A 26512-nucleotide genomic window follows, 5' to 3' on the forward strand; every position below is an offset into this window, starting at 1 on the left:
CCACATTTAATTACATTTGTAAAATATTTTGGAACAATACAATTAATTCAGTTAAGTGAAATACACTTCCTTTTTACTAAAATAATTATTATTAAACTTATAATTTTATACTATAAAAAATATATATTCTAAAAAAATCTGAAAGTCAATGTTCTCTTTCTCTGACTGTACTCCCCTTTTGATGTCCACACCAATAATGGCAGGGAAGTGAACTGGGGAATTCATCCCAAGGGGTAGCCCTATCAAGTAAGGAGGGGCCAGGAACCATGATCATTGGGATGGCACCAAATGCCTCTGAAAATGTCATCTTCTGTTGAGCAAAATGCTGTAGAATGCTGTCACCATCAAATTAATAAGTAAAATTCAGTTAAAATATTAAAAACCCACTGAGGAAAAATTAGTTACCTAAATGTTAAAATTCCATTACAGTAATATTTTAAGAAAATGTTGAATCAGGTCCAAATCATGCTTCTCTTGGGAACTCACAATATGAACCTATGAAAATACCTTATGTCTGTGCTTTCCCATCTGAAAACTTATTCACAGTTTTGTAAGGAGACAATGAAATAATATATGTGAGTTTTACAAACTATAAAGTTTAAAAGATTATTATAGTAATTTGCCCTGTGAGAAGAGATATGTATGTTTAAGGAAGGCTAGAGTTAACATTATAGTCATAAAATCTATCCATATGAACAGTTGTTACGCATTTATTTCAGTTTGAAAGTCAAGCTGGTTTTTTTAAATATTCTTTAAAAGCTAAATCTCATTAATCATATCAGATTTAGAAATGATTTGTTGCATTTTCATCATTCTTGGAATCATGGTATTTACAGTTATTTTACATCCACTTGATTTTGTATTTGTAAAGCAATTTTTGAAATCACTTCAAATATTGCTTGATATTAATACCTACTTACTGATTTTAAAGGCACTTAGAATCTTTTCATATTGATTCATATTTTTGCTTTTTTGTGTTTTACTGCTTCATTGGGTTAAAGTCCCTATAACCGGTAAGTATATCGCAAAGAATTCTAGAAAGCTTTCGATCAAGGAGATATTTGAAGTTATTTTTCTTAAATGTGTAATAAGGATAATGATTAGAACATGTACTCTCAAACCAGTGTCATTATTAGGTGGTGTAATGAGGTGGAAAATGTATTGAGATTAATAATTCATATGTGATTATTTTAATGGATACTGCTCATTGTATTAATGTGTGAAAGCTTAATGCAAAACAAAAGGCACTGTCTATTTCATATTGGACAAATCATGGAAGATTTGGAATATGGGTGACTTCTTCATTTCTCACTGAGCCTGTTATAATTGTAAATATTCCGCTGCCCCAGCAGTAATGATACGAGCTCTGGTACTGCTCCGCACAGCCCAGGCTACCGTATCCCAGCTTGGGTGATTGCATTTTCCCTTTCCAACATTGTCTGTCCTAAGCTGTCATCCTAAGCTGTATATTCTGTGATAGTGCCCAAATCAGTGGCTTCTGAATTTAATTTTTATGTTAATGTCTATGTTAATCTATTGATTCTAATATTTTAGCAAAGATAGATCAACCGAGTGTAGCCTCATAGGAAGAAGAGGAAACTCATGAATCATGTTTGTTAGCAAATGTTTGTGTGTAGAGGGTGGGCAAAGCCTGGGTTAAAAGAGCTTAATTCAGTTGGGTGGTTAGGTCACAAAAGAATCCACCAGGGATTTTTGGGATTCAATGTGATATTTTTAGAAGTAAATGCAAAAAAAAAAAAAAAAAAAAAAAAAAGCATTCAGCCTAACAAGGGAAAGTGAAATAAATGCAATCAAACTAAATTGTAGAAGCACACAGATCTGATTGTGGGGTTCTTTTTTTTCCCTTCTCCAGGAAGAAAAAATGTTTATCATGGGGACAACAATTCATTTTTTGCCATATCCTATTTGTAGAGTTGGTGATAGAACAGGCAAATGTACCAGCCCTTGAAATATGTTTCACTGTTAATTAAATATCGTTCTCTACAGTATGCATTATCATTAAAAACAAAAGTTCCCCTAAGAGTGTACTTTCTCTTCTGTTAATGAATATGGCAGTATAATGCTTTCCAAAGTAACACCCTTAAAACATTTGTTTTTTTTTTTTTTTTTTGAAAGTGGTAAGTTTAAATGTGATAAATATAAGCATGCTTTTACTCATTGTAATGATTAGTGCTGTGGTCATTAAAATAATATTTATACTTCATAGGTATAATGTTCTTGTTCATTTCTTCCTTATGACAAAGAGAGTTAAAAGTTTCATGTTAAGCTAATGACACAATTGGGATGGGGCCTACACTTAAACGTGGGTGGTAAGGGATTCTGTTTATTTTAATTGATTCATTCACTGAAATATTTATTGAATGACTGCTTTGCAGCAGTCAGCAGAAATAAAAAGAAAAATATGACTCTGTCTCTATACTTCAAGCATTCAGAATTTAGTAAAAAAAAAAAAAAAAAGATCAGTAAACAAATGATTGAAATATAGAGTAAGTGAAATGACATGTACATGAGGAGGCCATGGAAACATAAAGAAGGAGCTTTGTAGCTCAGCCTGGATGGGCCAGGGAAGAATTCCACAGGAACTACCTACACATTTTGCCCCAAACATACACCCTCGTTTCTTTCACATGGTGGGCAGAAAAGTCAAAATATATTTACAATCAAAACAGTAACCATAACAATAAACCAAAAGAGTAGAGACTAAGACTAAATGCACATATAAGCTGGCTAGCAGGCATAGTGGGCCCCAGGGATGATTCTCTAGAATGCTCATGTTTCCCAGTCTGGAGTGTACCATTCTAAGTAGCCCCAGGTGGCATAGTAGGCCCACAAGACTAAGGACAGCAGTCCTATGGGGATAGGTTGCTTAGATTGGGTCCATGAGTGAGGTTGGGATATTGTTGGGAAGGAGTTTGTTCAGTTTACTCAACAATGAAAACACCTCTCCAATTGACAACTTGATCTTCTGGTCCTACCCTATGCTGCTATGACTGCAGATACACGAAAAAGGAAGAACTCAGCCAGATCTCCCACTTAGACTTTCTAAAAGTGGATCAGATGTCTCTACATCTCACAGCATCTGTTATCGTGGTGATATAAGCATAATATGCTCTGACCTCATACCTTGAGCTGATATAAAAGACTTTGTCTGTATAGGGAAGCTGCCCCAGATCTATGCTATATTTCTTTTTCTTCTTCCTGATATCAGAAAAATCTTAAGTTCTTACAATTTTCTTTGCATAGATAACGTATTAAACAAGATAACTTTGTCTTTTTTTTAATCTTTTGGAATCTGAAAAATGCCAGATGAGAACCACAGTGCTACAGCTGAGTCCAGTCGTCTTCTAGATGTACCTCGCTACCTCTGTGAGGGGACAGAATCCCCTTACCAGACGGGTCAGCTGCACCCAGCCATCAGGGTTGCCGACTTATTGCAGCACATTAATCTCATGAAGACATCAGACAGCTATGGGTTCAAAGAGGAATACGAGGTGAAAGTTTCAATACTATGCTACATCTTATTTCTAATCATAATAGTGGAATTTAACACTTTTCATTCCCTTTAACATAACAAGGAGAGGAACACTCTGTAGACTCTCTAATCTTGAGTCCATGAGCATATACTCAAATGTGTATATGGGGAGTGGGCGGAGATGGAATTGAAAGAAAGGGCAATTTCTGGGGATATATCTGAGTCTGAATTCACTTGAAAAATTCTTAAATGTTCGATTCCAGAATTTTATTCTTGCTATTTAAAAACTACTTTTTAGACCCTATATTTCCCCATTGAAAGATCTGTAACAGGATACTTTGAATTCCACTGTATCATTACAGATTCTGCCATTTGAATGACGTAAGCAGTAGGTCCTTCTCTGCCTCTTTGCGTATTGACCCTCTGTTGAGAAATGGGGTTAATCTTTGTCCTACTTGTCACTCTTAGTTTTCTTGGTGCATTGTTGGTTGAGAGTGGCTGCGTAGAAAGACAGAGCACTGCAAATCCAGGCAATATTAGGAAGCCAAAAGAAGGATGTGGGAAATTCTTCTTCCAACTTTATTTCCCCTTCCTGCTCAATCCAGAAGACCGGGATTTTTACTGCACAGGAAATGATTTAACCTTAACATCTCAATAAACATAGCAAAAAGGAAAAAGTTCTTTTGCCACTCTTCACTTACTAAGAAGTATCAGTCTGGGGCATAGAAGGAAGTTCCTCCATCACCATATACATACCACCATATACACATATTTAAAGTGAAAGTATCCAAGCAGTATTTGACCTTGAAAGACCATCCAAAATACACTCAACTTCATGAAGAATCTTCAAAGCTCCGTATTTTATTGACTGATTGCTTGTATACCTGAGTTGTGAATAAAATTAGCTTTGAATTTTGAAAGTTGGTTTTAGACATATACCAGAAACACTTGGCTGTGGCAACAAAATAGTGTAAGGAATTATAATATTCTGCCAGAGCTGGGGTGTTTTTTTTTCTTCATTTTATGTGTATTCCTGTGTACCTCACTTCAAAAACCGTTGACTCTTTGAAGACCCCATTTCCTGTGTTGAGCAAAGTTTAAGCTTTACTGCAAAAAGAAATCTATACCCATATTTTAAATTGCTGCATATGGTAATTAAACCAATCAGCAAATTCATCTGTTCCAAGATTCTTGGATATGGTGACTCTTTTTAATTTTCATATGGTCCCTTGTTGTACAGACTCAGTCCTTTTCATGATCTTCAAAGAAACTGAAATGTGATGTATTGCACATGATTTAATGAATAATTATAGGGGAAAACAGGTTTTCTTTTTCCTGCTATAAATGCTAAAAGAAAAACATTTGAAAGATACTCATTAAAAGTAGTTTTAAAGTTTTGATGCTTTCTCTGCTTCCATGTCTCAGAGTCGTAGCGATCTTAAATTTGAAATAGTTTCAAGATCCTTTATTTCCTCAAGTTGTTTTTTGTCCTCCTTTTGAACTCAGTCCCATCCAAGATGAACAAGTAAGAGGCCAACAAACAAGTTTGAGGTCTGAAAAGAGAACTTATTTACTGCTCTAGGACTTCCTTCCTCCCTGAGGAAAGTGGCTTTTACTATTTTGGTCATCAGAACAGAAAAACCTGATTCAAGAAAAGGAGTTAAATTCAGTCTTCTTGTTACTTTCTTCTTCTTTTTTTTTTCCAGAGCTTCTTTGAAGGACAGTCAGCATCTTGGGATGTAGCTAAAAAAGATCAAAATAGAGCAAAAAATCGATATGGAAACATTATAGCATGTAAGTTCTCATACAATTCTTGGTAAATGTAAATATTGTGTGTGGAAGATAAGTAATAGGTTGCAGTTCCTCCTTATGTGGTTTTAAACTTTAAGAGAATCCCAGAGGGTGGCACATCTGTTTACAATCTATTTAATATTAAAACAGCATTGCCTATTGGCAGTGGCTCTAAAATTGTCATCATCTTCATTAATTAAATTGACAGACTTTTCACCCAGTGGAAATAACATGCCACTTGATTTTATGTTTGCACAGTTATGCGTCAGGGTGTTATTGACAGCTGAGAATATCAAAACAATGAAAAAGAAAGGTCTTTTCAGTGATAAATTGTTATAACAACCTCTACCAAAACTATTCAAGGTGGGAGTGTTATTCTTTCCACATAACCTTTATTTTTTCTTGGAGCCAGTGTCTGAACTCCTGTTGCTATGTTATTTATCATTAGGGACTAATTCCTCATTAAGTCTTCAAGAGGTATACATGGGATCAATAAATTAGTTATCATATGAAACCACAGAACAGTAAGGAAAGTAACATACTTTAGTTTGTAACCAGCTAATGATTTACTTAGACCATTCAATTCTCAATTTAAATTATTTTAAAATATCTTCTGAATACATCAGAATTCAATCTTGACCCTCAAGAACTAAGAAGTTGAGAGCAGGGATTCAAAATTCACTTTAGTTCTGTGGCTCACCTGCTCTAAAGTGCAGTAGGAAAGGATCCCACCCCTCTAAAACCATGTCTAGAAAGCAAAATTAGAAGTTAAAGCTAGTTCAGTTCTTACAGACAAATCCAAGACTCAAAGGATGATTCATCAGAAGGACATTAGCACGTTCCCTAAAAACTTCCTAAGTGTGAAGATGCTAGTCAGTGAAGCTTTATTAACAGAATACCAAAATAACTAATGAGTTCATTAAAGTTCTTGCATTTCTTTAAGGAAATTTGAATCATAGCATATTATGGATAAGCTATTACCAACCACTGAATTATTTTAAGTCTCTACCAACATCACTGTCTCAGCACAGAGGGGGAATTGAATATTTTGTTTTGTATTTATTATTTTATTATTTAAAATAATTTTCTTTATGGTGTTATCATTTAAAAATTTTAGATGACCACTCCAGAGTAATTCTGCAACCTGTTGAAGATGATCCTTCTTCAGATTACATTAATGCCAACTACATAGATGTAAGTATTTTTATAGTTTAGTGTGCCCAATTTGTTGGCTTATATATGTGAATCTTTTTGCTTGTTATTACCTATAAAGTGATTGCTAGCTTTTTAAAATAAAGAACAAACTGTACACTTTTCCTTGTTCTACGTCCTAGTACTTACTGACGTTGTTGTGCTTTCTTTCACACCTGACTTTGGTTTGGGCTGTAGATTTGGCTGTACAGGGATGTAAGTACCACTATATGTAAATAACAGCACCCTATTATAAATATTTAATATAACTATTCTTAATTACAGTTATTACTAATGCTTAATACTAGTTATCTCTGCATGCTTCACCTAATTAGCCTCATACAGTATATCTATGTCATTTTTTTTGTAACTCCTTTACATGTGTGAAGATCTATTTTACCTCCTTCCCTTTTCTATGTTTAGAAAAACAGGACCATTTTTAGCTTCTGACAAGTTATTATGTACTCGAGTTTTATTTGTTGATGATTTCTGTTTCTGGCTTTTATTCTTACCCCTCCCCAAACATGTGAGAAGCTGGATAGTATGATGTGTATTAGTGATTCTGAAATTTTACTTCTTACATTCGACTTCTGATGTTAAAAATGGGTAGGAAGACTATTTTGTGGTGTGTGGTATTGGCTTATAAAGTATTAAAATTGCTTAGGCAAAATAATTACCAAATTGCATTTGTAAAATACACATATCACACATATATATCGAATCATGCAAATCAAAAAGTTTGTTTTGAGCATACGTTCCACTGTTACATTTGGGTTACAAGCATCTACATGCAAATTATCTATTTAATAGAAAGTAATTACCAAATAAAAGATAAAATATTGTCAAAGAAGCCATGATGCTACATTACATAGAAGAAGGGCAGGCCCTTTATTCTTATTTCATGGGTCAGAATCATGCTGGAAATCTTGCGAATGTTATTTCGTTTCTCTGTGCCTCAATTTCCTCATCTTTACTGTGGGGATAATAATAATAGTACTAATCTCATCAATTTGTTATAAGAAATAAAGTAATGCATTGAACACTCAGCACAATGCCTAGCAAATATTAAGCACTCCTGAAACTTCAGCCATTTTTTCAATAATTCATACCTAGGTGTGCTGAGATTAACCAGTTCAAAACATGCATTAATTATAAGGCAAAAGTTGGAAGTATCAAATATTGCAGCATACATGTAGTATACATTTAGAGTTATATAAAAGATATGAAAATTAGGCCCCAACGTTTTCTAATTTCCATAAACAGGAAATGACATTTGTCACATTTATTAAGTTCATGTTTTACAGTTATTTTGTGAATTGTCATTATTTATATATTTGAACTAATTAGTTTTATTACATATAGTCTCTGAGTATACTGGTTAACATTCTGAACATCAATTTACTCTCAGTTAATATTTTAAATTTATCAGACATCTCAAAAGAGAAAGTGAAGCTAATGGTCCACTCTTTAGAATAAAAAATTCAACTGTTTTCTAACAAATTTGTACTTGGTCCTATCTATTCTGTTTAACCTTGGTTTTCTGCCAAGACATATACACTGGAGCCTTGTTATAATACTACTTTATGGTACATATGGTAAAACTGTGTGTTCTAAATGAGACTGTGTTGTTATCCAGTCTTTTTGCTAAGACCCCAGTGTATTTTGGCTGATTACTACACAATTCCATTATGTTCCCTTTCCCGTTAGTTTATTATACTTAAAAGAGTCTTCTTTGGTAAATTTTTCATGAAAAACGGGAGATGAATGCTTTATAAAGCTTGGGAAAAAATTTTCCGTGAAAACTCATACTATTTGGTGTAAGAGGAAATAGAAAACTTCCAAATTTGCAGCAGTATGATTCTCCACCTATTAAGTTTTAGATTGGGGATCTCAGTTTACGTGCATTTATATGTGCATCAAGTTGCCCACACCAATATGTGGACAAATTGTACCACAGGCTTTCGCTAAAGTCCTTTGATAAATACAAAACAAATTCGAAGCTTAACTCTATTGTACCATTAACAGTTTTGCTAATCATGATGTACTGGAATTCATATCGAGAGCAACTAACAACTTATTTCTTATCAGGAATAATTTCTTTGTTGGAATCGTATTAAATGTTTAAGCACCTAAATCTCTCGGCACACTAAAAATAAAAAAAAGTGCTAAACTTTTTGTTCAGGATACGATGCATTTTATTTAAAACTCTTTTTTCCCTATATATGTGTGTACCTGTAATTATGTGTGTGTATATTATCAACACACACAAAATAGTTTTGGCAGATTCCTGAACATATTATAGTACAGGAATATTCTCAAAAGTATCTCAGCAGGACTTTGACTTAATGCACACATGCATTGTCCAGCTCTAACATTGGAATGTTCTGTTATTTTTTTATGGTTCTAATATGTCGTTGTCCATTTGTAATGCAGTGTGTTGTACTTTTGGATGATAAGATGAGAATTAATATTTTTGAACACGATTTGCCAGGAATGAATGACTAAAGATTAACATGAAGGCATAAACATTTTAGTAAAACCAAACAATATCTATGAGGTTATTCCTTAGCAAACAAAACTCAATTATGCAATTTATATTCTAATCTGAGCCCTTAAAACATTTAATTTTTGTTTTATGTTTACCTTTCAGATAACCTAGGTTTGAGAAGTGAACTATGAGTTCACTACTCATTTCTGGACTTTTTACTATAACTTAATCTTAACAGGTGGTTGTCTTCATCTTTTTATGCCTTCATTCATTTATTTCTGATACCGATGTAAAATGATAACCAATTTCTTCTCCTATTTTAGGGCTACCAGAGACCAAGCCACTACATTGCAACTCAAGGTAAAACATTGCCTTTTTAAATGATAAAAAGCATCCAAACTTACTTATTCATCCATAGGCTGTTTTTTATCTGACTGAACTGGAAAAAAAGATCAGGTCTTCTAAGTGAGACTGCTCTTTATTCATTTGTATAATATGTATTGGTTTATCTGTGTAAAACATATATAAATTAAAGCTTGATTTGTTTTTTAATTAAAAGTAAACAAGAAGCTGCTTATTGGTGACTTGGGTTTTGGTATTTTGATGTCCCAGAGCACTAGTCAATAGTGCTGGACAGAGGAATTACTCCTTTTGATGAAAGCAAGAGAGGTCTCACCTTGGATAAGTTGCCTGTGTGTGTGTGTGTGTGTGTGTGTGTGTGTGTGTGTGGCATAGTCTGTGGCTGGAATGGAGTAGTACCCAAGACTGATATTGTTATAATGAGATGTTAGACTCTCTTCCAGCAAAGTTTTATAAGCTAAGACAGAGAGAAAACTAAGGGCTAAAGGGAACTTCGTCACGTTCATTCTATGTAGAAAATACAAAAAGGCAGAGAAATCTTGTTACAGTGGCACACTGGGGAATAAGAGCATCCTAAAACACCTTTAGTTATCTCTCCATATTGACCACTGTCCATCATAAACCTGCACAGTTATTTATTTCTTACAAGAGGGAAGTAAAACAAAAGCTATGTTTGCTCTTTTGACAGAGGTCATTTTCTAAGTTTTTCCACATATCTTTGCATTAATTGAGTTGAATTGTAAGCTCTTGAAAGTTAGAAAGATCATCCATGGTGGACAGTATTCTAGTTTTGTGGGGATTTTTTGATTTGTTTTAATTTTTTTTAATTATGTATGTTTATTTTTGAGAGAGAGAGAGAGAGAGAGAGAGACAGAGCGTGAGTGGGGGAGGGGCAGAGAGAGGGGGGAGACATAGAACCAAAGCAGGCTCCAGACTGCGCTGTCAGCACAGGGCCCAACGTGGGGCTCGAACCCACATACAGCGAGAACATGCCCTGAGCCAAAATCGGGCACCCAACCGATTGAACCACCCAGGTTACCCCGTTTTGTTTTACTGGCACTGAGTAGAGTATAACCCAGTAGGTGCTTTTGCAGTCTGGAGGTGATAATATAAGGTTGGGATGTTTGCTTATAAGTATGGATGTTTCTTCATTAATCCCTAAACATGCACTGCTTCATAAATGATGTGGATATATTTCATTGGTAATATATGCTGTTTGGTAGATGGTCATGTAAGACTTCCTATTTTTTACGTATGTTTGAAGATGCATCAAACTAACTTAGTGACAGATATAAATAACCTAAAAACTAGTGATAACTTCTTCTGAATGGAAAATATAAAAGGCAAATTGAAAAAAAAAAAAAAAGGGTGGTATATGCCTGTTTTTGCTATAGTGTGAATTTAGATACAGAATGAATTTAAGTAATTTCGACAACTTTTTGTGTTAGACCTTTAATATGTTTTTATTGTTTATTTAGTTTATTCTGATTTTTACTTTATGTATATATATACTTCTTACCACTTACTTCTTCTAACTACAAAATTTATCTGATAACATAATATTCAAATTAATTTCTTCAAAGGCCCAGTTCATGAAACAGTATATGATTTCTGGAGAATGATCTGGCAAGAACAGTCTGCCTGCATTGTGATGGTTACAAATTTAGTTGAGGTTGGCCGGGTAAGAGAAAAAAAGATTTTTTTTTCTTGTTTCACAAAACATGAGTGTAAGTTGAGTAGCCAAACATAAAACACTTAGAATAGAATCTCATTTAATTGTTTTAAAATGTTGTAGGCATAGCATTTCAAATGAGTGCTCCTAAGTGGATCTTTGATGGCTGAGAAATTATTTGATTTCTTATTGAGTAATAAAAGAAACTTTGATTTTATACTAGATTCCAATTGCATCATTGGGCTATAGATTGTAATGAGACTACAGCAAGTTTTTCTATTTACTGTGTAATAGATTCTTTTATCTCATCTATAGTTTTTTTAACCGTATTTTTACTGTAACCTAAAGAGTGACCACTGAAATTAAATCATCTTGGTTAACGTGTACTCAGGTCCACCTATATACCCTTTTTGTCATTTAGGTTAAATGCTATAAGTATTGGCCTGATGATACTGAAGTTTATGGTGACTTCAAAGTCACTTGTGTGGAAATGGAACCACTTGCTGAATATGTAGTTAGGACATTCACTCTGGAAAGGGTAAGTACCCTAAAATTCTCTTATAAAATATGTATATTGAAACTGTTTTTTCTCTTAAAGCTCCTGTCAAGATTTGTTTTTTGATTATGCTATAAAATCCACTCATTCATTCATTCCACAAATAGTTATTTGAGAGCATGCCATGTGCCAGGCATGGTTGTAAACCTTGGGATACATATTAAATACATAAATGATTTCTATTTTGAAAGATGATCTAGAATTATGTGAAAAATCACTAAACTAGAAAATCAAAGAACAATCGATAGAACGAGAAAAATTAAATATAAACCAAAGACCAACAAAAAAAGAATAAATTAGATCAAAAAGCTAGTTCCTTAAAAAGATCAGTGAAAGAACTAAACCACTGTCGATTCTAAATGAGGGACAATCCAAACTATGCAATATTAGAAAACACAAAAAGCTTATAATTCCAATTATACTTCCTGTTGGGAAAGCAATACAAAATATTACGTGTAAACTTGGAGATAGATTTTAGTCTAAACCCCTTAATTCTAATAAATAATAATTCTCAAAATTTGACCCAAGAAGTCTTAGAAACCTGAATCGATGATAGAAGAAACTAGAGTCTTAAAATTTACCATTAAGTTGCACTATGGTTTTATAGTTGAGGTTTCTGCTGGGCACGGGCTGCGCCACAGTCCTCCTCACCTTGTGGCCATGACAGCCGATCTCATCGGCCCCCACATGCACAGCAGACCCTTCGTGTATGGTACCATGAGCTTCTTGGATAAGATGGCCAACGGGCTGGTGGTCATGGCCATCCAGAGCCTGCATCCCTGCTCCTTGGAACTCTGCTGCTGGGCCTGCATAGGCTTCTACCACTGGATGATGGTGGCTGTGACCAGTGTCGTGGGCATGGCTGCCCCCCCCTCTGTCTGTGCAGTCTCCTCGTCTGGCCCATCCACCTGCAGAGCTGGGACCCTGGAGCCCAATCCTGACACCTTCCCCCCATGGTCGCTGTCCTGTGCACATGAACTCTACATGCCATGCCCAGCCCTCCATGCCACCCCCAACTCCCTTCCCTGTCCCCCCATCCTCACCTGGCTGTAAGAGCAGCAGGTGAGGGCAGCGCGGTCAGCAGCCCAGATGCTGAGCTTGGCCCTCTGGGATCCAGGGGTGCACCCAGCTCACCCCTCACCCCAGGCTCGGTCAGCATTTCCTAGGTGTTGCCGGGTCCCTGGACGAATGGTATCGTCACTGGGCCTGATGGGAGCCTCAGGCTTGGGGGGTTGGGGGACCCGAATCCCACACCCAGTGCCCAAGGCCATCACTGACCATGAATAAAAAGCCACCTACGTGTGAGGAAAGAAAAAAAAATTAAAATCTTAAAAGAACAGTGAATGCCTTTGTCAATAAAACTATTTAGACCATAGAAAACCATCAAAACCAACTAAATATATTCTACATTTTTTAAGTTTATTTATTTTGAGAGAGCCAGTAGGCTGGGAGGAGAGAGAGAGAAAGAGAGAGAGAGAGAGAGAGAGAGAGAGAGGGAGAATCCCAAGCAGGCTGCTTGCTGACAGTGCAGAGCCTGATGCAGATCAGGAACTCGGGAACTCTGAGATCATGACCTGAGCCGACACCAAGAGTCGGATACTTAACCAACTGAGCCACCAAAGTGCCCCTATTCTGAAAGCTAGCAAAGCTGTGATAACAGGACCAGATAAAGATGACACTCTTTCACACTCTTCTCTCCTCTCCTCCCCTTTTTTAACTCTCTCTCTCTCTCTCTGCACACACACTTTGAAGACCAGTTTCATTCAGGAACATGCTTGAAAAAACTTCAACTAAAGTACTGAAAATTTGAAATGAGCTGTGAATTAAGAAAACATCACAACATGATCTATAATGATGGTTTTCTAGGAATGCAAGGATATCATTCCTGTGGTAGGAATCTAACTGGATATTTCATTACATCTTCCTTAAAGGAGCAAAACCATATGATTTTTTCATAGATATTGTAATGTACTTTTACTTAAAAGACATTTATAGAAGTCACCTATATTAGGGAAATAAGGGGGCAACTTAAACAGGATAAAGGTGATTCCACAGTAACTATTAGCACACGTGTTAAGGAGTGCACACCCTAAAGGCATCACTGTTTAATCAGGAGTGTGATGTGGATTATTATACTCACTAGTATTCCAAATTTGGGGATGTTCTAGTAAATGAAATAAGACAACAAAAGGAATAAATTGCTTAACTATTAGAAAAGATAAAGTTATTTTTACATGAAATTATTTTATACCAAGAAAATTAGAGATAATATTTTAAAATTGAACTAATAATAATTTAGTTGGCTAATTCAAGATAAATATTCATAAATATTAGCTTTTTTGTATATTAGCAGTAAACAGTAGTAGACATTAAAAAATCTCTTTCACAATAATAAAAATTTCTAAAGTATCTAGAAATATATTCAACAAAGATACAGGTCCTAGGTGACTAAATCCTCAAAAGTGTATTAAAGGACATCAAATATGATCTGAATAAATAAATGGAGAGGTACCGTGGCCCAGAATCAGAATATTTTATGTTAATACCACTTTATGTAGTTAATGTAATACTAATTAGAACATCATTGGATTTTTTTTTAATTTGTTTTCTTGTAATTTAGAATTGGAAAAGAGTAGGTTTTTTTTCTCAATGTTTATTTATTTTTGAAAGAGAGAGAGAGACAGAGCACGAGCCAGGGAGGGATAGAGAGAGAGACAGAGACATAGAATCTGAAGCAGGCTCCAGGCTCCGAGCTATCAGCACAGAGCCTGACGCGGGGCTCAAACTCACAAGCTGTGAGATCATGACCTGAGTCGAAGTCGCGTGCTTAACCAACTGAGCCACCCAGGCGCCCCAGTTTGCTTTTTTTAACCATGTATTTGAAAATTACCTAGGAAAATTTAAATAAAAAGAGCTCTAAGACAACGTGCATTGCCAGATATTAAAAAGAACTTTTTACGAAAGTTTACTAACAAGAACAAGGCCCTTAGAGCAAGCCACTCCAGTCAAAGGATTAATATGGAGGAGAGGTAATTGTCTGAAATCAGGTCTCAGAACAATTTTTTAATTTCTTTTTTATGTGAGCTCTGTACCCAACATGGGGCTTGAACTCATGACCCCCAGATCAAGAGTCACATGCTCAACCACCTGAGCCACTCCAGATCTTAGAACAGTTTAGTGATCTTCCTCACTAGAGTTGACTTGAAAAGTAGTAAAGAATAGTAAAGAAAACAGTAAAGAAAAATGATGTTTTATTTGCATGATTCCATGAGGATGTTTATCATTGTCACTATTATAATTATCTGTTAAACCCTGCTGTGTGTAGGGTATTGTGTAAGAACTGGAACTAGAAAGAATAATAAGACCTGATCTCTGGCTTCTATGGGTTTTGATGCTATTGGTCTATCTATATAGGACAGAATCTCAACTTTCTCAGTGTGGTTCATTTATTTCATGGGATTTTTCTCCATTTTCTGATTGAACAAGTGAGATGGAGATATCACAGCTCACAGTACAGTTGCAATTACCTAGATTATATTGCGGTTTTTTGGCTACAAATGTGGATTCTTAAAACTAAATTCTGCAGCATTCTTTCTATGCTCTCTAAGCTGTGCTACAGCAATCTGCGGGCTTCTTTTAACCAAAAGGTGAAAGCTTTGAAGTGTGCATTTAAATATTCTCTTAAATTAACCCAATAGAAGAGTTGGCATAACAATGAGGCTTCCCTTTCATCTTGTATTTTTGTTACTATAAGTAATACTCTGTGCTGAAGTATTTCACAGAATTAGGAAACATCGTTTGCCCAAAAAGCAGTGTAGCTGTCTGTATAGTTTTACGAAACAATCTAGAGTAGCACTGTCCTGGAAAATCCCTCATGCTGTGCTTCAAAACCATTTTCAACATGGATAAGCAAGGCATTAAAATCTTTTTGAGGCAAGAAGCTAGAAAGTTGCTTTTATTCACCGCTTGAAAACTCGGTGCTTGGGTCAATAGGGCAGCATTTTAGCTTTCCCATTTTTCCCTCTTCTAATAATTTTATGTGTTGTCATCCCAAGTAAGGAACAGACTGTCAAGGTAAATAAAATTTACACAGAGTTATAGAACTGAGCAAGACGTCTAATTTCCTTTCTTTGGCAGTTATCTGACAATCAAGGCAAAGCTCCTGGGCCAGGTCAGGCCAGCACTTTTTTTTTTTTTCTTCCAGAAAAAGCATGATCTTTGGTATAGTCTTTTTTTTTTTTTTTTCATTGTCAACCAGGTCTAGTGCCTGTGATTGTGTTTGATGACTTTATTTGGGTTCTTTGGAAAACCTTCTTTCCATGTGTGCACAGAGGGGGTACAATGAGATCCGTGAAGTTAAGCAGTTCCACTTCACCGGCTGGCCTGACCACGGAGTGCCGTACCATGCCACAGGGCTCCTCTCCTTCATCCGGCGAGTGAAGTTCTCCAACCCTCCCAGCGCGGGCCCCATCGTCGTGCATTGCAGGTGAGTGCTGGACCAAATGGCCCTGACTGCACAGCCAGCCTTTTCAAGGCAGCAAGATGAAGGCTTAAAGCACAAAGCAAAGGCCTACTTGCAGGGTTCCAGCTTGCATGTGTTACAGGTAAGGGAAAACAGCAATAAAATAAAAGTTAGCTGGGAAGAGGACATAAAACAGAAACTTAAAAAAAAATAAATACATTCATCCTAACGTGTGTAGTGTTGCTCACAAATGGGAGAGTAGAAACTCTCTTTTAGTGGCAACATCTGTGTTTTGGGGTTGTTTTTTCTATACCGCTTTTGCAAATCCCATATTGTATGGAATGGTAGGTTAAAATTGAGATTTCTTGCCAATCTAGTAAATTCCCAATAGAATCTCAGCTTTTAAAACTAAATTTGAGACATACAGTTACTAAATGGCCTAAATTGCAAGAATTTGTGCTATAAAACAGCTATTTAAGAATTAAAAAAAAAAAGCCATCCATCAGAGGACCTTGAAAACTACATCAGCGAGAGCCAACAAATATGTGCCAGAAAAATGTGCACATTATATCCAGGCTTCCTTCTGATTAGAAACATCTCTTAAAACAAGCATTCAGAGACACTAAAAGCAAATTACATGGCCTCATTTTGAGATGTGAACAGAAAACTATGTACTGAATCTGAAAAGCTTTTCCTAAATGCTGCACACCACTCTCAAATGCTATCCCCTCCAAGCTACATAATAGGTTGTACTTAAGCATTTTTTTTCTGAAAATCCAACCTATTCAGAATTTAAATGACCACATATAAAAGGGGAAACAACACAGAGAATGAAATAAAAGTAAGGCATCCCATAAGGATCAGATACTACACACCCTGAAAACAAAATCTTCAGTCCTCCTCAAGAAATCTGATGTACTCTTCAATTACTTTCCTGTCTCAAACCCTGGGAACAGTGATTGAGAAGATGGTAGGCAAAAAAAAAAAAAAAAAAAAAAAAAAAAAGGAAAGGAAAGAAAGAAACAGAGATACCCACAGTATCTTCTACTTAAATTTCTTAAAGAACAGTGAGTTTGAGAAGTGACCAAATCTGGACAACAAAGAAATAATGTTAATAGCCCATCTATGCATTTAGAAAATGAGATAAGTAGGTTTTCAATTCAGGAGTGTCTTGACTTATCATAGAGGTTTACTTTCCTATGAATTGCTTGCTTCAGAAGTGCTCCAAGGTTCTCAGATACTCTCTTGGAAACAGAAGTATCATTTTCCACTTAGACTCAGGTATCAGTAAATTTATGAAAAAGAGGAAGCTGACTACCAAGTGGAATTTCCCACCGCCCTAAAATCCTAACTATATCTTGTTTGCTCTGTTGATTTTTATATATAAAATTGAAGAAACATTCCAAAGGGGTGAAATAACCAAAGTATTTTAAGGTTCAATTACTGAATTAAATACAGTAAGATAGTGGCTATCTTTGTAACCTGTTAAGAATTGTATTCTAAACCTAACTATTCATTTTCATTTTTCCTTCAGTTCACCATTCAAATATTCCTTCTACTATCGGTCTCCTCATTGAAAACCACCATTTTCCCCTCCACCCTTACCATTAGCCAGCCCTTCCTTTGAATTGTGACTCCTCAGAATGTTTTGGAATTAATTTTCTTTGTTTTGGTATTTAAGAGTCCGTGAGATTAAAACAGTGAGCCAGCGTTCTTGCATTTTGTCAGAGGACCCACAAGTACATGAGTATTTGAATTTGAGGTTAAATTTTGAAGCATGAATCCACCCCTTGGTCAATTCTGAGCTTGAAATCCTGTGCGCTAGATTTGCATAAAATGGAGACCTGCGTAACAGAGCTATGGAACTTGAACAACATGTATATATTATTTTTAAACACAATTTGATTTACAAAGTTGAGAGCTTTTAATTTTGAACTCCTGTTCCAATCTTCACGTTACACCAAAGCAAATACTCTTCATGAAGTTATTTGTACGTTAAATGTTTATACGACACAGACAAATTACGTCTTGCAGTTTGTTAAAGCATTTTGATTCCACCCATGTGAAAGTTGTAAGGATTTCTAACCAAGGTTGCATGACTATGCTTCTTGCAGTTCTTCAGATTTGTTTCATTTTTTGCAGTGCTGGTGCTGGACGAACTGGCTGTTACATTGTGATCGACATCATGCTGGACATGGCTGAAAGAGAGGGTGTTGTGGACATCTACAACTGTGTCAAAGCCTTAAGATCTCGTCGTATCAATATGGTCCAGACAGAGGTGTGTTACTTGTTGATTTATTGCTAATGCCCCTCCCTTTTTTTTTTGTTTTCCAACATTTATCGAAAATAATAAATGTTTGGGGCACCTGCGTGGCTTGGTCGGTTGAGCGTCCAACTTCGGCTTGGGTCATGATCTTGCGGTTCGTAAGTTCGAACCCCGAGTCTGGCTCTGCGCTGACAGCTTGGAGCCTGGAGACTGCTGTGGGTTCTGTGTCTCCCTCTCTCTCTGTCTCTGCCCCTTCCCTGCTCACAGTCTGTGTGTGTCTCTCTCTCTCTCAAAAGTGAATACACTTAAAAAATAATAATAACAATAAATGTTTTTCATCAAGTCATATGGGAAAATATTGATATCTTTATTAATGTTTCCGTATAGAGAAAATTCTTTGTATTCTCTACCTTTGATGACAGAAAATTTTTATTAAAATAGTATGATTTCTTTTCTTTCTTAGGAACAGTACATTTTTATTCATGATGCCATTTTAGAAGCCTGTTTATGTGGAGAAACTGCCATACCTGTCTGTGAATTTAAAGCTGCATATTTTGATATGATTAGAATAGACTCTCAGACTAACTCTTCACATCTCAAAGATGAATTCCAGGTATTTACTTATTTCTAGAGCTTCTTTTATGAGCAACTTATTGCAGTGTGTTCTGGGCATTATTATAATTCTTCTAAGGAAGGTCTTTCAAGTCAAATTTATAACCTTTGACCCTACTTTAAGTATAATAAAATACCTGTCTCTTTCATTATACATATTATAGAGTCACTTTCGTATTAATGAGCTCATATCTGCTGTATCTGGAAGTTCAGACTCAGGGAAGGGTTTGGGGAAAGGTATCATAAAAGTCAAATTTGGCGGTGATTTGTGTGTATTTACAACCTTTTTTAATGCAGTCTTATGGATTTTAACCTTCTGTGTCACTCACAATGTGAGATCAAGCACATTAATAATGATAGCTGAAGTTTGTACTAAACATTGTCTCTAAATAACCCCAAATGTTTTCACTGCCCTTAAAACATCCCTGAAGGTATATGAACATGCAGTTGGGAGTGGCTCTGGAAAACTAATACTTTGATCCCTTGTGCAGTGCTCTTTCTAGCATGTCACAGCCTATCTTCAAGTATGGCATGCCAAAATGTTACTACAAATGATACTTTCCAACTTTGACGGTGGATGGATCATCATTATGGGCTACCCCAATTCTATTTTCTTTGGTCAGGCAATGCATTTTGCAGGTAGCCGTGGTGTTATGTTAGGCTTCCCTTTTCCTTTTGAGAAGCACAGTGAACAATCCATATATTGTTTCTTTGTCACTGCTCGGGCTTCATTAGGTCTAACTACAAAGTCTATCAGTCTGTCATCGTGGCAAATGCCGCTGCCTTGTACAAATCCTTCACTTTGTACTTGGCCTCCCAAATACCTGATAGGTCTGCATTATGCTACTGGATGGGCCGCTTGCTTTTAACCTAGGTTCCCTTTTCTTTTTAGACCTTGAATTCAGTCACCCCTCGACTGCAAGCTGAAGACTGCAGTATAGCGTGTCTGCCCAGGAACCATGACAAGAACCGTTTTATGGACATGCTGCCACCTGACAGATGTCTGCCTTTTTTAATTACAATTGATGGAGAGAGTAGTAACTACATCAATGCTGCTCTTATGGACGTAAGAGACTGCTGTCTTTGTTAGGATAAAGTGTCACGAAAAGCTACATAATGTGATGAACACTAGCTGGTTTTCTTTTCAGGAAAATTAAAATGGCTTAGAAAGGAAAATTGGAAATTTTCATTGACATACAAATTTTTTTGGAGAATGATTTTGAATAGCCCCTACAGGGATTCTTAGGAACTGTAAGTTTTAGGCTTCGTTGTAAATTTGGAACTTGATTGTCAATTATTATATTCTTTCTGGGAAATACCTGCAGGTGATATTTTTCATCTTAATTATTTTCAGAAAAGAAAATCCTGCTTATGTATTTTGAATGTTAAGTTAGGAATGAATTTTTAAAACCACAGAAAGCCATTTCCTACTGAAGTTGTGTTAATTTGGGAAATCTTTATATCTGGCATTTAACGTTCCAATAATTAATAACATTCCATTAATTAATAGAGACCATTTGTAAGTAACTAGGGGAAGGCACCAAAGATACCATGTTAATACATCCATCATCATGAAAGAACTCTCTTGCCCTATTCCAACCTTCATAAAGTGTAAATGGTAGAGCACATCCTCAGCTGGTTAGCATCCCATAGACAGAACAACATGGAAAGAGAGTTTTAAGTTAGTCTTTGGCTACCTTGCTCGGTTACCTTGGAAAGAAGTAAGAAGGCTGTCCAGGTTCAGAATCCTTTTAAACAGCTCATCATCTTCACTTATACACATTTCTAGCTTTTGCCTCTTAACCTATGGAACCATAGTGAGGGGACATTACAAGTCAGGATTCATTCCTGTATGACTAATAATAAACCCTTCTGAGTTACTTCTCCTATTGTGTTTTCCAAAATTAGTTCCTGATAGTAGAGACTTAGAAAGCCTGCATTCTACCTCTGAGCCTAGTCTTTCAGTCGGTTACTTTGCTCTTTTTATGCTGAAGAGCACAGTGGTCTAAAGACAAGCTCAAGTGAAAAGTTCCCATTCTTGCCATGACCAGAGTTTTGCCTAGTCATTAATCATATCCACTGAAATCACACTGGATCCTCATTGTACCTTTTATTCCCATTTAGTTGTCTGGAAAGGCTAATATACTAAACACAGAGAAAACACACAAGACCCTTTTGTTTCTGGATCTAGATTTGGAATTTTAAAAGGCTGTGTAAAAAAGGAAGGAGAAAATACTATTAGGAAAGAGATTGATGAGGCACATGTTTGAGACATTTTTTTGTCTTTTGGCATCTATCTCTGTCAAATTTTTCTTAATTTCCAGGTTGTTTTCTAGTCAATATGAAGACTGAATCTGCTCTCTACCTGTTTCAACTCTCTGCTTAATTTCTCTGTGACTCAACATAGATACATTTTATTTTATTTATTTATTTAGTTAGTTAGTTAGTTAGTTATTTTATTTTTCATAGATACATTTTATAACTGAGACCACCTGCTAGATTTTCTAGTGTGGTTGGGGCTTTAGAAAAGTTAGGTTTGGTTTGTCTTAAAAGAACAAGGCTCATTGGTCAGCACTTCCCACTCCCCCTACCCTCTAGCAATGTCCTCAGTGTTCCATACCCTTGTGTATGGCTGTGAAGAATTAGTAGGTAAGGCCAAGGATTCCATGATTTCCATGCCTTGGGTGTGCTCCTGAACTTAGAGAGGAAAGAAATAGGAAATCATCTGTCTTTCATATCATCTTATTCACCTCCTCTCCCCTGTGACTCAGAAAGTGAGTAAATAGCTTACCTTCCCATGGAGTAGACATGTAGTTGTAAGGAAAGTTTACTTATTTCTTCTGATTCTTTTTCATGAGCCTTCATACCTTTCTTAGGAGATACTCAGCCCAACTTCAGGTGACACTTTGTGAGGCTTGAGATCATATAGAAGCAGCCAGGTGAATTGCCAGTGCTCATATCTATCCTACAATCTTCCTTGGAGTGGAATGCCATGGTTAGCAGCATTTCCCAAATGGTCATAGGATCAGTGATCAAGAATCAGTTTCTACGCTGATGTTAAAAAACTGGAAAATGGGGCGCCTGGGTGGCGCAGTCGGTTAAGCGTCCGACTTCAGCCAGGTCACGATCTCGCGGTCCGTGAGTTCGAGCCCCGCGTCAGGCTCTGGGCTGATGGCTCGGAGCCTGGAGCCTGTTTCCGATTCTGTGTCTCCCTCTCTCTCTGCCCCTCCCCCGTTCATGCTCTGTCTCTCTCTGTCCCAAAAATAAATAAAAAACGTTGAAAAAAAAAATTTAAAAAAAAAAAAAAAACTGGAAAGACTTAAAGAGTCCTATGATACAAATGAGTTAGGGGATCACTGACAGTTCTTATTAGCATTAAGGACATCTATCTCAGGCAGCAATCTATTTATTTTTTTACAACCTATTTAGGTTAATACGTAGAAATATAGATCATCAGTCTTCAGGATGACAGATTGCCCAGGTCAGATGAGCATACCCTCTCCTTCTGGATAGAGATAATGTGTTGTGTCCCAATTAAGGCGCACTTAATAAAGAAGGAGCCATTCCCTTATAGGTGGGGCCAGGAAGTGCATTTTATTTTTTGGCACTTGAAAAATCTTAAGTGATTGAAACTATCATTCTAACCATTAATATACATTAGAAATTCCCAAGAAAATGGATGTGCATATAAGATGTGTAGAATGTGTTGATAATATTCATATAATGTTAAAGTACATGAGTTTGAGGTGTATGTAGTTTTGCTTATCTGAAGTGGAAGAGAACCCAGCATTTATACATATTGATAGATGATTAACAGATGGACAAATAGATAGGTACATACACACACACACACACACACACACACACACACACACACACAAACACACCAGGGAATTTTGTGTCTTCTGCCTCTCAGACCAATTACCTTTGAAAAACTGAAAAAGCCCACAGGTACCTCATGGAGGTCTTTAACCTTGAGAAGTTTTTTTTAGTTTCTCCTTTTGTATTTGTCCTATATTTGCTAATCTCAACAAAATAAAACTTAAGTTCTTGTCTTGAATTGCTACAGAGACACTGAAGCCTTACCATCAGATTGACCGATTACTAGCTCCAGTACATTCCATTGGTCCAAATCTGTTCTATGACTTATGCTGCCATCTGACTCCATCTGCATGTGAAGCTATCACATCTTATTTGGTCCTATTGAAATGTATTGAATGTGCTTGTATACCTGATCATTTGTCTTAAGTTCTTATGTTTTCCATCTACCCTATTTCTTTACAGAGCTACAGGCAACCAGCTGCTTTCATCGTCACACAATACCCTCTGCCGAACACTGTGAAAGACTTCTGGAGATTAGTGTATGATTATGGCTGTACCTCCATTGTGATGTTAAATGAAGTCGACTTGTCCCAGGTCAATGGCTATGAGTTGCTTTTGTGTACTCCGACACAACTTAATAAATTAGTAATAAAATGTTAAAATCTGTTTCATACTGCCCCAATTAGAAAAAAAAAATAATGCCCGTTTTCTTTTTGTTTCTTTTCCCAAAACATTCATCCTCTAGGGCTGCCCTCAGTACTGGCCAGAAGAAGGGATGTTACGATATGGCCCTATCCAAGTGGAATGTATGTCTTGTTCGATGGATTGTGATGTGATAAACCGGATTTTTAGGATATGCAATCTAACAAGAGTAAGTCATTAATATTTTAACTGAGTTGGTTAAGAGCAACTGATCATAACTATGTTGGGGTATAATTCCAATCAGACAACAGGGAGAGTAGAATTAATAGACATTACGTAATCAGTCCCAGTGCTACTAATCCTCTTACACCTTCGTATTAGAAGAAAAATGCATTCCAAAAACAGGAAAGCAGAAATGCTGAGAGTGAGGTGTCCTGGTCAGTTACTAATGTGTTACATCTGGAAAACTAAATTCGGATGCACTGGCTCAAATGCACTTGATTGTCTGAGCCTGGTCTCTGCCCCTGTAGACTTTTCTGAAGGTTGACTACATGTCTTATTAGTATTGATATCCAGCCTGAAAGAGGCATATAATTGAAAAATAAGAATATAATAATAATAATAGTGACTAAAGAGCTTTACCTTGGAAGGAAGGGATATGTTGGATCAGCCGTCATGGAAAGCCTCCGTGTCACTGTTCCAAGTCCTGCATATAAGGGAGAACCCCACACACGAGGAAACAGGTAATCACAGCCATCATTGATTCTCCTCCCACTTACAATTTCACCTTTGTCAATGTCCCAGTGTCTGGCTCTGCCCAGATCTGTAGAAGCAGCACTGGTACCACTGTGCCTTTTCCCAGCAACAAAGCAGCAGCTGTGTTCCTCAGAAATCTTCCTTTCCTTGAGTCTTCATATGTTTTACACTCAAGGACAAATTAAGTTTGGGGTCTCTCCTTCAAAAAAGCAAAAAAAAAAAAAAAAAACCATTACATTAGTAATTAGTAAGTATTTAGATTGGGTAACCAAACAGTAAGCAAAATTTGAAAAGAAAACATTCTTTTTTTAAAGAGAAAGATTACTCTGTTTTTAGAGCAGCAGCTCTATGTGTGTGTATTATTTTAAGTGTATGATTCAGATTGTCATATTTCAGTGTTTTCATATCAAAATGGCTATATATGTGTTTCTGGTTAATACGTCTATATGTTTAGCCCTAAGAGAATAAAATCATATCCAATTCTGTCGCTCATTTCAGTGGAGAAAAAAAGGATAACTTCAATCATGTCATAATATTCATGCATATCTTAGATGTTAATTTAAATGGAATCCATTATGTCTGCACATCTGTTCCATTATGGTTCTAGTAATATTTTAGCTGAGAAACCATCGCTGCTAAACTAAGAAAGTAAGACTTGTCTTTTAATTGAGCTATTTATATGAAAAATATTCTAAAGACAGGATCTGAAATCTGTGTTACATTTTTTTGCCGGCGTATTTGTTTATTTATCTTCCTCCGTATTTGGTGTTCCAGTCCTTATTAGGGCACAATTTTTGCCTGTTCCCGATCTTATTTAATAGCACGCACTTCATCAGATATTTAATAGGTACCAATGAGAAGTTGGGTGTTGTACTAGTAGGTCCTTGTGACACGTGAGCCCTGGCCAAATGGAAATTCAGATCTGATGCCTTATGATATGGCTTACTCATGTATTGCAAATTCTTCCTTACATTTCTGTACGAGGGCTTAATGTACTGATTCACTCATTCAATAGTACTATTCCTGGAAAGTATTTTTGCTAGGTTCTAGTGATACAGAGTTTAAGGGAGAAAGAATGAAAGAAAGAGATTTCCCCGTCCTTAAAGAATTTATATTTTATCAGGGAAAACAAGCACTGAAAAATTCAATTCTTTATTTACAAATATGAGAAATTTTAGAGAAAAAGTACAAAATCCAGAGTGTTTGGGTGAACTGACAGAGCTGGGTGAGTAGAGAGGACTTCGTTGGAGTAGTGATCTTTGAGACAAAATTTGAAGAATCAGTAGGAGTATTGGGGGCGGAAGAACCAACTATCCTGGTGTTCACAAGACAGAGAGGTTTCCCAGGACACAAGAAGTTCTGTTCAAAGACCAGAAGAGTTCCAGGCAAACCCAAAACAAACTGATCACTGTATTTGGGATTGAGAGGGACAAACAAGGAGATCTTTGAGGCCAAATGGAGAGTTTTACAAAGTTCTCAAGGCAAGAAATGCCTTGATACATGGATTAAAAGAAGGCCAACGTGTCTAGGACTTGAATAGTGTGTTAGAATAAAGGGAAGGTTAGGGAAGGAAATGGAACCATATTGTGTAGGGATTTTTAAGCCATGGTGCAACATGGATTTTATGATAAGATCATTTGGAAGCCATTAAAGCAGGGGAATGACAAGATCATATTTGCATTTCAAAATAATCATGATGCTGCAGTCAGAATGGTTTGGAAGGAGATCAAAGTTTATTTAAGGAGATCAACTAAGAAGTAATTATCATAATTGATGCTTGGGCATATGCAATGATGTCAGTGGTGACAAAGAGAAAAAGAATTTGAAAGTTATTTAAGAAGTGTGATTGATTATTGGATATGGGATATGAGGGAAAAGCTTATATAAAGGTAATTCTCATGGTTCTTGCTTCTGTAACTTAGAATGTTTCTGTATTGGTATGTACATATTTTAGACTTAGCAGCTAGACTCAATCCAATGCAAATGCCATTTATATCATGGTACCATTTTGTCTGCAACTTCCGTTTTTAGTAAAAATTCTAGTTCCAAGTTATTCACAGAAAAATACTTTTCCTTCCACAGCCACAAGAAGGCTATCTGATGGTACAGCAGTTTCAGTATCTAGGGTGGGCCTCTCACCGAGAAGTGCCTGGCTCCAAACGGTCATTTTTGAAACTGATACTGCAGGTGGAAAAATGGCAGGAGGAATGTGAGGAAGGGGAAGGCCGGACCATCATCCACTGCCTGTGAGTATGGTGCCTCCACTTGGCCACCTGGGGGCCGTGGTGCTCATTTCATATTTTCTATGTTAAAGAGTCCTCAACTCATGGGGCGCCTGGGTGGCTCAGCCGGTTAAGTGTCGGACTTTGGCTCAGGTCACGATCTCACGGTCTGTGAGTTT

The 26512-nt window shown here is 36.4% G+C and overlaps 1 protein-coding gene across 12 annotated transcripts in view; it reads left to right on the top strand.

The window, feature by feature from the left end:
- The window catches only part of PTPRK (protein tyrosine phosphatase receptor type K), a 557535-nt gene that overhangs the window by 524866 nt on the left and 6157 nt on the right, over positions 1 to 26512 (top strand). For 4 of the 12 annotated variants that reach the window (XM_053904504.1, XM_053904505.1, XM_053904508.1 and 1 more), the window contains 15 exons: positions 1002 to 1013; positions 3328 to 3512; positions 5200 to 5287; positions 6402 to 6478; positions 6674 to 6691; positions 9287 to 9323; positions 10907 to 11004; positions 11417 to 11533; positions 15883 to 16037; positions 18156 to 18291; positions 18743 to 18892; positions 19784 to 19957; positions 23176 to 23307; positions 23459 to 23584; positions 26194 to 26357. In XM_053904504.1, coding sequence (XP_053760479.1) covers positions 1002 to 1013; positions 3328 to 3512; positions 5200 to 5287; positions 6402 to 6478; positions 6674 to 6691; positions 9287 to 9323; positions 10907 to 11004; positions 11417 to 11533; positions 15883 to 16037; positions 18156 to 18291; positions 18743 to 18892; positions 19784 to 19957; positions 23176 to 23307; positions 23459 to 23584; positions 26194 to 26357 — 1669 coding nt within the window. Of the gene's footprint in view, positions 1 to 1001; positions 1014 to 1873; positions 2518 to 3327; positions 3513 to 5199; positions 5288 to 6401; positions 6479 to 6673; positions 6692 to 9286; positions 9324 to 10906; positions 11005 to 11416; positions 11534 to 15882; positions 16038 to 18155; positions 18292 to 18742; positions 18893 to 19783; positions 19958 to 23175; positions 23308 to 23458; positions 23585 to 26193; positions 26358 to 26512 lie in introns of those variants that run through there. The other 8 variants (XM_053904506.1, XM_053904509.1, XM_053904510.1 and 5 more) reach the window with 4 other exon arrangements.

This window comes from Panthera pardus, unplaced genomic scaffold (assembly GCF_024362965.1).
Source record: "Panthera pardus isolate Hobbes unplaced genomic scaffold, ASM2436296v1 HiC_scaffold_17, whole genome shotgun sequence".
Taxonomy (NCBI): domain Eukaryota; kingdom Metazoa; phylum Chordata; class Mammalia; order Carnivora; family Felidae; genus Panthera; species Panthera pardus.